The sequence below is a fragment of the Cyprinodon tularosa genome, unplaced genomic scaffold, assembly GCF_016077235.1.
Source record: "Cyprinodon tularosa strain WSP-4 unplaced genomic scaffold, ASM1607723v1 ctg746, whole genome shotgun sequence".
Lineage (NCBI taxonomy): Eukaryota > Metazoa > Chordata > Actinopteri > Cyprinodontiformes > Cyprinodontidae > Cyprinodon > Cyprinodon tularosa.
This window is the reverse complement of record NW_024039503.1, coordinates 1-16,113: the sequence shown is the minus strand read 5'-3', so window position 1 is coordinate 16,113 and position 16,113 is coordinate 1. Positions and strand designations below refer to the sequence as shown.

At 39.6% G+C, this 16,113-nt stretch overlaps 1 protein-coding gene across 5 annotated transcripts in view; it reads left to right on the top strand.

Annotated features, from left to right (window-relative positions):
* Positions 1-6,796, top strand: part of sh3pxd2aa (SH3 and PX domains 2Aa) — a 169,166-nt gene extending 162,370 nt beyond the window's left edge. For all 5 annotated transcript variants that reach the window (XM_038269978.1, XM_038269977.1, XM_038269976.1 and 2 more), the window contains one exon: positions 760-6,796. In XM_038269978.1, the coding sequence (XP_038125906.1) occupies positions 760-2,772 (2,013 nt within the window). In that variant the 3' untranslated portion in view covers positions 2,773-6,796. The remainder of the gene's footprint in view (positions 1-759) is intronic.
* Positions 6,797-16,113: the final 9,317 nt, after the last annotated feature.

The window sequence follows — 16,113 nt, the reverse complement described above, 5'->3', positions numbered from 1 at the left end:
AAGACACTTTGCAATTAAAATAAAAAATCTTTCCCATTGTCTTATTTAAAGTGCATATTATATTATTGTTTTATTTTAAGAGTAAAAAATGTCATTCCATTGGCAAATCCTCTTATTCACAACTCAAATTAAGGGTAAGTACACATCATTTAAGGAATTTTTTACTTATCTCTAGATCCTTTTTGCAGTGCAGAGCTGTTGATGGCAGCAGCCCAGCTGATATTTCTCTCCAGGATGGTTCCACAGCCAAACAGGAACAGACCAGATGAAGCTACTATGATGAGGAAAAGCAGAAAGAACAACTAATTTTGGATTTAAACGAACAAATACTGCAGAACATGAGAAAAAGAGACCAAATGAAGCAGACTGATGGAAAGTGGCCCCTATGTCCTCTAGCAGTCTAAGGCTATAGCAGCATAACTATAGAGATAGCTAAAAGATAACTAAAAGATCTGCCTCCCAGATCCCAGGAAGGAGATGTAAACAAAACCCCTATAACTAAAGGTCAGATATTCTAAGAATAGATATAAAATAAACCAAGGGAGGTCTCCATTCTACACAAATAAAAAGAAAAATTAATCGTTTCTGTTGCAGCTTTTCTTAAATTGTCTTGCATTAGGCATATTTAGGAAGAGACAACTTGTTGAATTACTGAGCGGATCAGATAATAAAAAAGATATTTATCTGCATGAGTGTCAGAAATGTTTATAATCACAAGTTACTTTGACTACTTTGACACAGGTTTCTGTTGTTTTGCAGGTTATAGAGAAGAACCCAGGAGGTTGGTGGTATGTGCAGATTGGGGAGATGGAGGGCTGGGCCCCCTGCTCATACATCGACAAGCGCAAGAAGCCCAACCTCAGCAGACGGAGCAGCACTCTGACTCGACCCAAGGTTCCCCCGCCAGCTCCTCCGGTGAAAAAACAGGACTCTGAGGAGGCTCCTCAACATCAAAATCCTGTCATTAAAGCCCCAGAGCAGCAAGGCAGACAAGTGTTTGAGGAACCGGAATACGATATCCCTGCAGTCGGATGTGAGGGCGAATCTGACGCTGAGTTTCTGAAGAACGAGCGCTCTCAAGAGCTGAAAACCAACAATGCGGTCACCGAAAAGTACCATAGCTCCCCTCCTTCAAGTAAAGCTCCGGCTCCAGTATGTAAAGCATCCCCGGTTTTCGCTCATCGGAGAACCTCGTTCAGGTCTGTGGAGGAGGTCAGTAAAGAGGAATGTATCTATGAAAACGACGGCTTCAGGCTGAACAGTGGGAGTGAAGGAACCAGAGTTAAAGGCTCCAGCGAACCCAGTTCCCCTCGGAGCTACCATTCCTCAACAGTCCCACGGAAACCCTCTGGATCTTCCCCTTTAGCTGGTTTATCCAGGAAAACCGTCACCCCAGTGATGAGCAGAAGAAGCCAGACTCTAGGCAGACATGTAGACATGCGGTCTCAGGACAGCAGCCCTCACTCTTCATCCGACGAACAGGGTAGAGGAATAAAGAATAGTCCTGCCCTAAAACGAGATGTGGAAACAAGAATTGGCCAAAGCCCGTCCACCAGACCCAAGCCCTCTGTCAGACCTAAGCCCCTCCTGACCAAGTCAGAACCCCAGAGTCCTGAGAGAATGGACATCAGCTCTCTGAGACGGCAGCTAAGGCCTGCCAGTCAGTATCAGCACAGCCTCAAACCGACCCGTGGAGACGACTCGGAAACAGCCTCTGTCATCTCCTCAGAGGGCTCCATGTGTTCCCGCAGTACGTCTGATCTGTCCTCTGTATACTCTAAAGGGAGCCGAGGTGACTCAGACATGGAAGGCCCAGCTGTGTACCGCTCTGTAGATGTTTACAAGAAGGTCCAGGACTCTGAGATCAGCTTTCCAGCCGGGGTGGAGGTGGAGGTTCTGGAGAAGCAGGAGAGTGGGTGGTGGTACGTCCGCTGGGGCTCAGAGGAGGGCTGGGCTCCCTCCTACTACCTTGAACCTGTCAAGAAGATGGCTGATGTCAGCATGTTGGATTCGAACGGAAAGAGAAACGGGGGCAAAAAGTCCAATAGCCTGGAGAAGAATGAGCAGCATGTTCTGGCTCTGAACAACATCAACATTCAGGGTCTAACCCAGCAGCACCAAGGTCTGAGAGGGAATTCTCCACCAATTCCTTCAAAGCCCCCAGGAGGGTTCTCTAAGCCCTCTGGATTGGTAAACGGAGGTGTACGGATGAGGAACGGCGTACGGCAGGTGGCGGTGAGACCCCAGTCCGTTTTTGTGACCACATCACAGACGTCTAAGGATTCCCACTACATGACCGGTTCCTTGAGAAGAAACGAGTCCCTCGGCAGAAGCGACCACTACAGCTCCGGTTCAGCAACTCTTGGAGTTCGCAGGAATGCCTCTTTCAGTACCGTCCGTCCACACGTCGTTGTCGAGAGCCAGACGAGGCCCGTTGAGCGCTCCGGACTGGGCTGCTCAGGAAGCGCCTTCAGCACCAACAACGTCCCGGACGCCCTGAGCAGAGTCAGCCAGCGCAACGGGATCCCCGTGTCCACCGTCCGCCCAAAGCCCATCGAGAAGAGCCAGCTCATCCACAACAACCTCGGCAGGGACGTGTACGTGTCCATCGCAGACTACCGTGGCGACGAGGAGACGATGGGTTTCACTGAAGGAACATATCTGGAGGTGTTGGAGAGAAACCCCAATGGATGGTGGTACTGCCAGGTACAGGACAGCCTGCTGCCCCGCAAGGGCTGGGTCCCGTCTAACTACCTGGAGCGGAAAAAATAGAACCAGGAGCTTCACTACAGCTGATGTCCTCATTAAGCCAGGGGCGGAGAGTCCCTACGAATGTTAACCACAATCCCCCTGAAGCAATATGTCCTTGATAATGTACTTATGAAAAGGAGGAGAAGGAGATGGAAGGGATGTTTTTTAGTGTTGGTTTACAGATAAGTTTTCAGAGAATGAGAGAAACTAGACCTAAAACTTGAAGACCTTTGAGGCAGCAAGGCTGTGGAGGACATTGATGTACCGAGGAAGAGCGAAACCTCTTAAAGCCAAGCAGGATACTGGCTCGCTGATAACAATGGCCAATAAGTGCCTTTTGTGTTTGACCACCCGGCGGCAGAAATTTGAATCAACCAAATCTTTTTTTTTTTTTTTTCAATGAGTGCCATAGTCCTGCGAACACCACCAAGAGTATTACCATTAGCTATTGAGAGATCCGTTATTGAGTCCAAACAGTTTCTGTCCAGAATCCAATAACTGGCCTAATGAACCAAATGAAGAACATTAATTCATTAAGGAGATTTTGTTTTTTCATGAATGCCTCTGTTATATTGTTGCGTTTGATGCAAGTCTTCCTCTGAGAATTATTTCTGCCGTCTTGAAACATCTGATTGAAGTTCAAGCTAACTCTGAACAAACAAAAAGGGTTGAAAAAATGTTTATGTTTGCACAAATTGGCACAAAGCGATGAATACATTCCTCAAAGATGTGATGATCTTCAGATATATACTATATATAAAAGCTTTTTCCTTTAAGACCAAAAACCCATTGCAAAATAATTACTTTAAAAAGAGTTTTAGCTCCAGGATATTTTGGTTTCTGATTGTATTTTTGTTTTTATGTGCATAAAATAAAGCTGCTGTTGGTGCAAAATGTCAAATAAATGCTGGAAGTGAGAAATAAAAATATCCCAGGGACACACTAAAATGTGAACACACCAAAGAGGAGCTTCTTTTCATTGGGAAAAAACATATTTTTCTGTATTATCTATTATTTATGGATTAAATTGGAACGCATTGAGTATTAAAATAAGGACACTTTTACTTTGTTCCTGGAATTGACTTGAGCTGTTTTCACAAAATTATAAAACCAAGGAAACATTATATCAAGATATTTAATATTGGTTTCTCTTACATTTATATTAGTTTAGACGCTTTTATTCAGTAAAGTTTCTTAATCTCCTTAAATAAAACTTAGCAATTATGGAAAAACACATCATATGAATATCCCACCACCAGAGTTATTATTGAACTTACAGATTTATTGACTGATGTTCAAGACTGCTGAAATACATTTTCTAACACACCCTTTAGGCTACATGTGTGTTTTATTTTATTTATGTTTCTGCTGGACAGTATCATAATCCTTAACAAAGTACATTAACTGCTCAAAGTTTATTTCAACAAAACCATACCATTATTCTTTGCTCTGTGATCACACAACGTCAATAATGAAGAATGAAGTTGTTCTGTTTTGTGAAATTAATGCACTTTAAAACATTTTTTTATGGTGCATTAATGTAAAGATGCAGTAAGTACTCAGCATATTATTTATTACATATTTTTTGTTTAAGTATTTAAATATTTCAGCTCCAATGCTGCGTCAGCTGTTTTGGTACAATTGGTGAAACAGAGACCTCTTGTGGAGGCTGTGAGGTACTACATCATTTGCTACCTCAGTGCAAAAATAAAATGCACTGCTGGTCAGTGAGTATCTCCAAGAAATCTTTATTGTTCCTTTTAATCAAAGTGCAGCTAAATTTACTTGATTAATTTGTTACTATTTAATTTCTCTTATCGGGCACTAATTTATTTTCATTTATTTATGCTGTGGCCTGCAACTTTAGCAAATCACGAGCACTTCTTTCAGCTTTATTGGTCTTTACATAATGCCTGATTTAAAGCATATTTATTATGAGATTTAGATTTTTTTTTTTTTCTTGCATGATTTGACAGTCAGCATATTCACTTTGTTAAAGGATCTTCCCATCAGAATGATCTGACTCTCTGCCTCATTCAGAGTTTAATACTATATCGCAAGGGATGGTGTAATGGAAACAAAGAATTATGGATGGATGGAATTGGAGTTTGGTTTTGTAGGAATAAGGGAACTTTTCCTCCCTGCTTTGCTGATCTTTTAACCTCCAGCCTTCATGAGTTACCATTATAGTTAAAAGTACAAGATCCTGATATCAAGGCACTGAAATTAGGTTCCTTCAAGCAAGGATTCAAAATGAAATGGACTTGGTTTCCAGTGTAAAGGATCTTTTTTATTGTCACCCTTTACAACCATCTTTATAGGGCTTTAATGTGAAAAGTCAACACTGAGTAAAGCATAACTGCTACGTGGAAGGAGGTGTAGGCTTTGCACACTATGTAATAGAAGCGATTAGAACTCTATGCTGAGGGCCTCTGGCTATCTGCTGCCCTTACCTTTCATCCTAACAAGCAACCAATCATTAACGGCTTCTAGTGCCATGAAACCCTAAAATTAATAACCAGAAAGGTGTTAAACACATTTTATTGCAGTTACTGTAAAAAATATGGAAAATTGTTTTTCTTTCCAAATGAGCTCAGTCTAACTGGACATTGACTCGGCCATTTTAGTACCTGTATGGGCTTTGATTGTAGCTCCAGTCTTAATATTAAGGGTTGTTGGAAGAGGAACCGTTGCCCTAATTTGACAGATTTTACCCATAATTGGATTTCCACTTATTGCCCCTCTGATTGGGTTATAGATTAGATCATGTTTTGGATTTTTGTGTTGAAACTTCTATTTCTACTGCATCCTGCTATCAGATTCTCCCACCTGAGCCTTGAATCTCTGCAGCTCTCGACCATCAGTGCTCTTCTTACTCACCATCTCCACTTAGAGGGAATTTTAGACCAGGGCTCTGCAAAGAGCCATTTGGTCACAAGTCCAGCTAAATAAAAGTTGTTTAGAGCTGCAAAAATGACATGACCTTTTCATGAAACTCAACTTATTTTCCTTTGCAGAAAAGTTGTTAAATTTCACAACAGACAGCAGTTTATTTTCATTTCTTAGTTTTTAAATCAGTAAGAATAAAGTAGAAACACATATTTTATTCGACAGGATTATTTAATGTCCAAAAAAAAGAACAAAAAAAAAACAACAACACATAATTTCCAAGGTAATTACAAGACAAATAGACTTGAAAACATATTCGGTTGTAAAAATTCCCTTCAGATGTTCTCAAAACTTCTAAGGTATATGTTATTATACTATTTTGAAAGCTATTAGGCTCCCATAGAGCCACTTGTGGCTCAACAGCTCCAGGTTACAGATGATGGTTTGACCGGAGGTTGTTCTGGAGCCTAATGCCGCCCTGCTCATTGATCTTCATGATCCTGTTTTTTCTCTACAATCATAACAAACCAGAATCAGAACAGCTGCTTACTCAACTTAAACGTCTCTGATGTGGATCCTGAGCTTCTAAAAGTTCTACATTCATGCTCTACTTAGTGTTGGCCTTTTTACATGAACCCATATGCCTCCCAAAAGCATCAAGGTTTGGATGATGACAAACTGTAAAAAAAAAAAAGAAATATATGGGTTTTACCTTTTTGATCTAAACCATGATAGGCTGGGATTAATTTGGACTTTAAGGGAAAATAAACATCCAGATTTGATTTAGCCTTTTAACTGAAACCACAGTGAAGATGCTGATTGGTCCATTTAAGACGAAGGCATTATGTAACGTGTTGAATCACTCGAGCTCATTTTTACGTCAGCATATCGCTTTGTTTGATCGCTTTGAACCTTTTGTTTAAAGGGAATATTTCTCTACCAAATCTTCAATTGTTTGTGCAGCATTTATCTACGCTTTAAATTTCTCCCCTGTTTCTTTCTTTTTTCTTTTTTTGTATTTGTCAAAAGTTGAAATGTAACCCGTGAGGATATGTGCAATAGACAGAACAGTGCTGCAGATGTCTGCTGTGGACTGATGTCCTGGATCTGACCGCCGGTGCTGAGCTTGTCTGAAATAAAAACACATCGGACCAAAGCAGGAAGATCTCTTCTGAAACTCACTCCGGAGTCACATCACATCCATCTGGCAGCCTCTCCACACTCGGAGAACCACGGGCCCTGTCTTTAGGGGGCCCTCTGGGGCCCCCCTGCTTTGAGCTGTCACATTTGTGCCTGAATGGACTTTTGATTTATTTCATGTGTGCTTGCTATTTGTTTTTTTTTTCACCCTCCCTCAACCTGCAGAAAGTCTCCGCTGACATTTCCCCCCTCCCGTCGCTGTCAGACCCAGTCAGAGCTCCTCGCAGCCGTTCGCCACAGTAAAGGTGACATTTGGAAGCGCAGGTGATGGCGCGTTTGCTGACGTCAGCTTCAGAGGCCGTAAACAAAAGACCTGAGAGATGTTTCCTCCTCCAGGCCATTTCAGTTCAGCCCATCAACCTCCTGGATGTTCACCAAAGAGGAAAATCTGTTATTTTTCTGAGCGCTGCGTCCCCATAGGCTGCACTGATGTGCTAGAGGTCAGGGAGCAAAGCTTGTTAGGGGCCAGAAATCCTCTAGTTTAAGTCCAACTCAAGTTAAATGAAGAGCTGGAAACCATTCTCAGGCCTGAATGTGGATGATGTCCTCTAAAGCATCTAGATTTAATCATCTAACAGTGAAGCCATAAATTCTCCAGTAAACACAAATAGAAATATGATCAACTTAGGTTAAACTAGTTTTTTCCCCCTAAAACTTTAGAAACGGTAACATGTTTATGGAAATATATTGTTAAACATTTTGCTGCTCAGAAATCTGAAATCCGGCTGCCGTATAACACAGCATCATTCATTTACATGAAAATGTTTTAAAGTATTTCATGAACATTTAGAAAAACTGAGCTGAATACTTACTTATACGCAGATTCACCTTAAGTTTTCAATTTAAAAAACATCCAAAATGTAATCAAACTTTGTTTTTCCCAGCTCTGCTGTAGCATCTTCATCTCACAGGATTCTTTCCTTCCTGGTTTGCGTCGAAGGAACTGAACCGTTCTTCCAGCTGAAGCCCCTCTGGTCTCGTCGTCTGGTTTGGGGTTTAAAGGAGAACTGGGAATGGTGCACAGCTTCTTTTCCATCCTTCAGTAATACCCTTACAGCTGCTGCTATATTGGATTTTATTTTTAGCACCGCCCCTCCACACAGTTAAGCTTCCTCTTCCTCATAAAGCTCCCTGGTTGTCTGTTTGAATGTTGTTCAAAGTGTTTTTAAAGAGATGGATTTAGTGAAGGTGTTTTCAGGTTTAAGTTGGAGGTAAAGGAGGGTAAGCAGGAGGGAGATGTAAGCATGTTGGTCTGGGTTCCTCATTCAAAGCTTTAAAACATCACTTACTGACTCTCTGAGTCCTTTACATGATTTAAATATGTCGGTTTAAAAAGATAAACACGAACGAACCGATCATGTTTGACTTCAGATTCTGCGTCAACCTGATTGGTTGTATGGAGCAAGTTTAGTTTCATTATTGGTGCAAGCAGATAACCTGTTTTGTAAATGAAAATTTGAACAGAAATATAAAGAAATGATTATGGAGTCCACGATCAACCAACAAACTACTATAGGGTTAAATCAGCCTGCCTCAAATATCTCCAATATTGGCTTCCTGGCAGAAAATCTCTGCTTCTGTTTCAAGTTAATTAACTATTTGGTTATTAATAAATAGTTCTCATACTCTTGTTCTTTATTTGAGTAATATCACTAATCAGGTGTTTTCTACCCCCAAACACTACAAAGTAATAAAAGTGTGTGTGATTCATGCCAATATCCAATCAGGTCAGTATCAGTATTGGCCAATACTCAAAGCTGCAATCACATATATCACATTGAGAATTAAAAAGTTTGAGATCTTATTGTTTTTTTAGATTATTTTTTATATGTTTTTCTCTAATTTTATTGTTTTTTAATATTTTTTTTTCAGATGCCGAAGACAATGTGATCTGTAAAAGGCTATTTGAAAAGAATGCAGGTCATTAAAATTGTATTTAAATAGAGACATTTGGAAAAATTAAATATGTAAAGCAAAAAGAAAATAAAAAAAAAATAATAAAAAAGGAATATAAGATTTGAAAAAAAATTAGATAAAAAATATAAACTGAAGAACTTCATTAAGAAAAAAAAATCCCACAACAGATTAAAAATAAAATTCCAAAACTCCGTTGTGAAAAAATAAAATATGGAAGAAAATAAATTGCAAAAATGAAATCAGAAAAACAGCAAAGATTTTTGTTTAAGAGTTTTTTCAAAGTTTCATTTCTTGAATCGTTTACGAATCAATGATGCAACAAATGATGGACGAAAAACTCACTCCGTCCTTTAAGAGTTAGTTGCTTTGTTGAGTATTACTGTGTTGCAGTGGATGTTGAAGGTTTATTGGTGAGTTATGACATAAAGATTGTAAAAGAAGGTAGCAGCGGGAGCAATTTGTACTGCAGGACACGCAGGTTTAGGAAGTGTGAGGATGGTTCTGCAGGTTTTTAACTCACTTTCTGTTTCCTGCAGAGAGATTCCCGTAGAGTCTCTTCCTAACAATTGGGGCAGAAAACCAATAAATTAGTTGTTTAAGTGAGCGCTCTGAGAGATTCTGGAAAGGGAGAAGCTGGAGCTCCTAAGGAGGACGAGGAGGAGGCTGTGTCAAGGAACGATGCTTTCAGCTGTGAATAATTTTTTTAAAATTAAAATCCTTGTTTTTAACTAGGAAAACAGTTTAATTCAATTAAAGCGCAGATTTTAATCCAGAAATCCTGATTCTGGCGCTGAAGGAGGATGGATCATGTAACAGAGCTGGTTTGATTTAAGTCTCTTTTCTGCATCTATGGTAGTGAACTCATCTCCTCCCTGCTTTGGAGCAGAGTGTGCCAAAATAATAAAATAAAAGAATGCAAGAAAGATCCTGCAGATCTGAGCTCCTGATCCGTAAATCCTGAAAGAAAACCCATTTAACCAGCCATGCTAACCAACAGCTGCAGGCCTTCAGTCGGACCAAACGAGGTGCTACTCTTCCTTGTTCCCTCCGTTCTCTTTCTCTGCGTTTGGTTGAAGCCTTTGCTGATTCCTTGTTTTCAAAGGACGTGCCATGAGGACCAAAAGTCCAGATTCCTTCCCGATCTGAGGCTTTTTCTTTTGAAAACAAGGCCATTTCTTATCCCAACCTTCATTTTGATGAGTCTCAATGTATTTCTCTTGTTTTGTATCTTGTACATGTTTACATTGTATCTGCCCAAAAGAGAAACAATATTAAATGTATTATCTTTGCTGTTTTCATTGGTCTCTTGCTCTTTATTTTATTTAGGCCTTTGCCCTAGTGTGTAGGAACAGAACCTGGCAGCATAGAGGGTTTATTTTCTGTGCAGATTTATATCAGTTTTATCCTCCACTGTCTAACTTTGGCACATAGCATTCACTTCATTTTAGATATCAAAACTTAAGAGGGTTGTATCTGTCGCTGAATAGGTCATGTGAACCAGAGAGCTGCTTTACAGCAGTCTGAGTCTCTTAAACCAAGCCTGCCAACCATCCATAAAACACAGAATAGTCCATTTTTGACAGTAAAGCATTGAGTCCCATATTGAACCAACAAGGATGTGATTTGTCCTGTATTTTCTTAAATATCCAACACACGTCCCTGACACACATTAGCATTTAATCTAACAAAAAATAAATAAATCACAGAAACTACTAAATAGCCTTATATAGCACTTTTTCAGGTGAGGAGGCTTGATCAAATCACTTTACATCAAGTCATTCACCGCTTCACTCACACTGAAGGTGGCACACTACGTTGTAGCCACAGCTACCCTGGGGCACACTGACAGAAGTGAGGCTGCTGTACACTGGCGCCACCAGGCCCTCTGACCACCATCAGTAGGCAATGCAGGTGAAGGGTCTTGCCTAAGGATGCAACGACAGTGAAAGACGAAGCCGGGGCTCAAACCAACAACCCTCCGATTGCAGGGCAAACTCCTGCATCCATCACCTGTTGACTAAAACCATCTGTATTATCCAGGTGCGATCAAAGCAGGCCATCCTCCTTTCTGCATCTCCTGCTGTCACAGTTGCTAAGAGACAGACTCCACTCACCCTGCTCTCCTTCTCTGTTACACCTGATACTTCACCCCATCTCAGAGCGAAACGCCTGCAAAAATAAAGACACCAGTCTGAAGAGGCAGAACCCGGAATGAAGATAATGGTTGGAACACCCCACTTGCAAGTGTTAGAAATAGGTTGGCTATTGGAAAAAGACATCTTCTTTGTACGGCTCATCTGGCTTTTAAGCAGGAGGCCTTCTGTGTGGACAAAGGTGGAGGTGCAGTGGGTTGTGAGCTCCAGCATTGAGTTTCATCACCTTTTGCCTCTGCAGTTTTTCCTCTGGACTGAGTTTATTGTGATGCCAAATATAGTATTTGTCATGCCGCTGTTCATAGTTTGTTGGGTTTCTCTTTGTTGATTGATATTCAAAGGCTAAGGGGAGGGTTCCTGCTTGTACTGTTATTTGGATTTAATTACCTAGGTTGGATCTGTTCTTGCTTTAGGAATGGAGTACCACCTAATGTCTCTTGCATTGTGAGCTACAGAAGACTTAATGCATTGTTCGTAAGAAGAAGCCACTAAATGTTGTTGATGTAATTAAAGTTAATAAAACACATTGTATGGCTAATTTCAATTATTAAGATGGTGAACAGGGAAAGAATGCAGGCATTTATACCTCTTTCTGTCACTAGGAAAGCCTTCCTATCGAGAAAATCATGAAAAACAAGTTTTGCATGGAGTGAAAGACATGCAGCCGAACATAGACATTTTGTATGAAACAGGTGTGAGCTAATGTACCATTATCGAAACCTGATCATTTAGAAATAATGTCTTGATTTGCCATTTCTTTCACTTTGAGCTCAAAGAACCACTGAGTACTGACTTTGCATGTGAAACACAATGTGTGGTGTCACCTAAATAGATGTTGAATGGAGAATGCAGGCATCGATCCCGCTTCCTCTCGCACGCTAAGCGAGCGCTCTACCATTTGAGCTAATTCCCCCATACAATCCTCAAGAAAGAGACCTCCGAAATCGACTTTTAGTCATAAAAAGTGAAAGTCAGGACTTCAGTCATCCTTAGTCGTTCTAGGGTCTCTCTTTGAGGTCCCCATACCGAGAACAATGACGAGGTGGCCGATATTTTAAGGCGATTGACTGCAAATGCATTGTGCTCTGCACATGTGGGTTAGAATCCCATCCTTGTTAATATGCTGCCTTTTTAGAATAGCTGTGAACTCAAACTGCCCATTCTTGTACATACAACTTCACATCTCCTGCAGATACCTCATATCTGTATCTTGTATCTTGCTTTATGTTTCTCTTTAAGGAGGTCATACTATTTGAAAGATGGTAAATAAAGGTTTTGTTTTCCAATTTCTTTACTATGACTTCTTGTCAGATTGGATTTTCCTCAGTCAACTGCTTATTTCTTTTTTCCCAGTAGAAATAGCCATTCATTTTTGACAGCCAGAGTACTCTCCATTTATTATTCCAAACACAAGCTCACCATCACACACTCAATTCCTTTTCAGTCGACGCCTTCTGATTTGCTAAACGAAGCCTTGTGATTATGGTTGGAACACCCCACTTGCAAGTGTTAGAAATAGGTTGGCTATTAGAAAAAGACATCTTCTTTGTACGGCTCATCTGGCTTTTAAGCAGGAGGCCTTCTGTGTGGACAAAGGTGGAGGTGCAGTGGGTTGTGAGCTCCAGCATTGAGTTTCATCACCTTTTGCCTCTGCAGTTTTTCCTCTGGACTGAGTTTATTGTGATGCCAAATATAGTATTTGTCATGCCGCTGTTCATAGTTTGTTGGGTTTCTCTTTGTTGATTGATATTCAAAGGCTAAGGGGAGGGTTCCTGCTTGTACTGTTATTTGGATTTAATTACCTAGGTTGGATCTGTTCTTGCTTTAGGAATGGAGTACCACCTAATGTCTCTTGCATTGTGAGCTACAGAAGACTTAATGCATTGTTCGTAAGAAGAAGCCACTAAATGTTGTTGATGTAATTAAAGTTAATAAAACACATTGTATGGCTAATTTCAATTATTAAGATGGTGAACAGGGAAAGAATGCAGGCATTTATACCTCTTTCTGTCACTAGGAAAGCCTTCCTATCGAGAAAATCATGAAAAACAAGTTTTGCATGGAGTGAAAGACATGCAGCCGAACATAGACATTTTGTATGAAACAGGTGTGAGCTAATGTACCATTATCGAAACCTGATCATTTAGAAATAATGTCTTGATTTGCCATTTGTTTCACTTTGAGCTCAAAGAACCACTGAGTACTGACTTTGCATGTGAAACACAATGTGTGGTGTCACCTAAATAGATGTTGAATGGAGAATGCAGGCATCGATCCCGCTTCCTCTCGCACGCTAAGCGAGCGCTCTACCATTTGAGCTAATTCCCCCATACAATCCTCAAGAAAGAGACCTCCGAAATCGACTTTTAGTCATAAAAAGTGAAAGTCAGGACTTCAGTCATCCTTAGTCGTTCTAGGGTCTCTCTTTGAGGTCCCCATACCGAGAACAATGACGAGGTGGCCGATATTTTAAGGCGATTGACTGCAAATGCATTGTGCTCTGCACATGTGGGTTAGAATCCCATCCTTGTTAATATGCTGCCTTTTTAGAATAGCTGTGAACTCAAACTGCCCATTCTTGTACATACAACTTCACATCTCCTGCAGATACCTCATATCTGTATCTTGTATCTTGCTTTATGTTTCTCTTTAAGGAGGTCATACTATTTGAAAGATGGTAAATAAAGGTTTTGTTTTCCAATTTCTTTACTATGACTTCTTGTCAGATTGGATTTTCCTCAGTCAACTGCTTATTTCTTTTTTCCCAGTAGAAATAGCCATTCATTTTTGACAGCCAGAGTACTCTCCATTTATTATTTCATTTAAATAGGTGCTATAAAAAATTCTTGTCGGCTCATCTGCTTTTAAGGGAGCTTGTGTGAAAATTGCATGGGTACTCCCTGAGTTCATACTTTTGCGCTTTTCTGGATGAGTTTTGATGCAATATGATTATCGCTGTCTGTTTTTTCTTTTGTATGAATCAATAAGGAGGTCGCTTGTCTTTATTGATTATTACCAGGTGAGTCTTGTTTAGGATGATACACTTATGTTCTTGCATTGTGAGTACAATATGCATTTTCTAGAGAAGCCATAATTTTGATGATTAAAGTAATAAAAATTGTAGGCTAATTTAATTATTAGATGTGAACAGGGAAAGAATGCAGGCATTATACCTCTTCTGTCAAGGAAACCTCCACGAGAAACATGAAAAAGTTTGCAGGTGAAAGAATGCAGCCGAAATGAATTTTGTAGAAACGTTGACTAATGACCATTAGAACGATCATTTGAATATTCTTGATTTGCATTTCATTGCCAGAACCATGATACTGTTTGCTGGAACACAATGGTGTGCACCTAAAAGTGATGAGAAGCATTCCCCTCCTCTGCAGCTAGCGGGCTACCATGAGCAATTCCATCATCTCAGAAGGACTCCGAATGACTTTTGTCAATAATCAGGCTTAGTATCCTTGTCTTCTAGGTTCTCTTTGGCCCTGGACATGCAGTGCCATTTACATTACTAAACATTTGCTTGACTTGGGTTAGATCTCTTTAATAGCCTTTTAAAAGTTAAATGCCATCTTAATACCTTCAATTCCCAGTCCTATTTTCTTTTTTCTTTTTCTCTTAAGAGGTCTCTATTTAATGTAAAAAGGTTTTTTCAATTTCTTACATGATTTGTAGTTCACACCTTTTTTTTTCCATAGAATAGCTTCTTTTTGAAGCAGATATCCCATTTTTACAAAGTCCTAAAAATCTTCGTACCCTCTGATCTAAAAGCCTTGTAGGTTGAAACCTGCATTTAAATAGGTTGCATTGAAACTCTTTTTGTAGTCATCTGCTTTCCAACCAAATGTCATACCTCAATCTTTTAGATAACCTCGTTTTACAACCTTGATTTTGTAGATCATTCAATATTTTTTCCAGTAAATAGCCTTCTTTTGGCCAATGGTTTCTCATGCTATCTTGCTACACCAACTTTGAGTGTTTCACTACCCATTGATTTTTTAACAGCCTTGGTTTATGTTGAACCAATTTGATGTTCATATTGTATTATGAAGAGCATTTTTGTAGTTGTTTTGGAAGGGAGGTTCGTGGACATATTGGATTTAGTTTGTTGGGTCTTTTAGGTACTGTTCCATGAATTTTCCTTAGTTATAGGTTCCTTTTTTTTTAATGCCGCTAATGTTTGTGGTGTACATTAAAGTTGAATAAAATAGTAGGTATTGAATTGTTTTTGGTTAAATTAAGACAGGTTTATACTTCTTGCTTGTAGTAGATACCTTAATGTATCTGATTGTAAAGAATTTAATGATTTGTTAAGAACACTAAAATTTTATGAATTAAGTAATAAGAAACACATTGATGGAATCTTTACGATGGAATAATGTTGGGCATTTTTACTTGCTTAAAGGAAACATTCTATGGAATTTGAAAATCATTTGGGTGAAAGCATGCAGCAATTAGACATTTTGTGAAAGGGACATCCATTACGAACCTGATCATTTGAAATAATCTTGATTCCATTTGTTAATCTATCAAATGATCATGAGATAATTCCATGTGAAACATTGGTCACAAAATAAGTGAATGTGAATGAGCATCATCCGTTCCCTCTCCGCTAGTCGGCCCATCCTAACAATGACAATTCCCCCAATTATTTTCCAAAAAGATGACTCAAATATTTGATATGAAGTGGATTGACCTGCTTTCCTTAGGGTGCCTTTTGAGTCCAACACGAAACAATGCAGGTGGCCGATATTTTAAAGGCGTTTGACTGCAAATTTGTGCTCTGCATTGGGTTAGATCCCTTTTTAAAGTCTGCCTTTTTAGATAGCTGTGAACTCAAACTGCCCATTCTTACATACTACTCACATCTCCGATACCTCTTCTGATCTTATTTCTTTATTTCTTTTTAATGAGGTCATAATTTAAAGATGGTAAATAAAGGTTTTGTTTTCCAATTTCTTTACATGACTTCTTGCAGATTGGATTTTCCTCAATTTTTTTCTTTTTTTTCCTATAAATAGCCATTCATTTTTACAGCCAGAGTACTCTCCTTTAATTATTCAAACACAAGCTCACCATCAACACCATTCCTTTTCAGCGACCTTTGTTTTGCTAAAAGCTTTTATGTTGGAACACCTTGCAAGTTCAAAGGTTGCTTTAGAAAAAACATCTTTTTGTACGCATCTCTTTTAAGCAG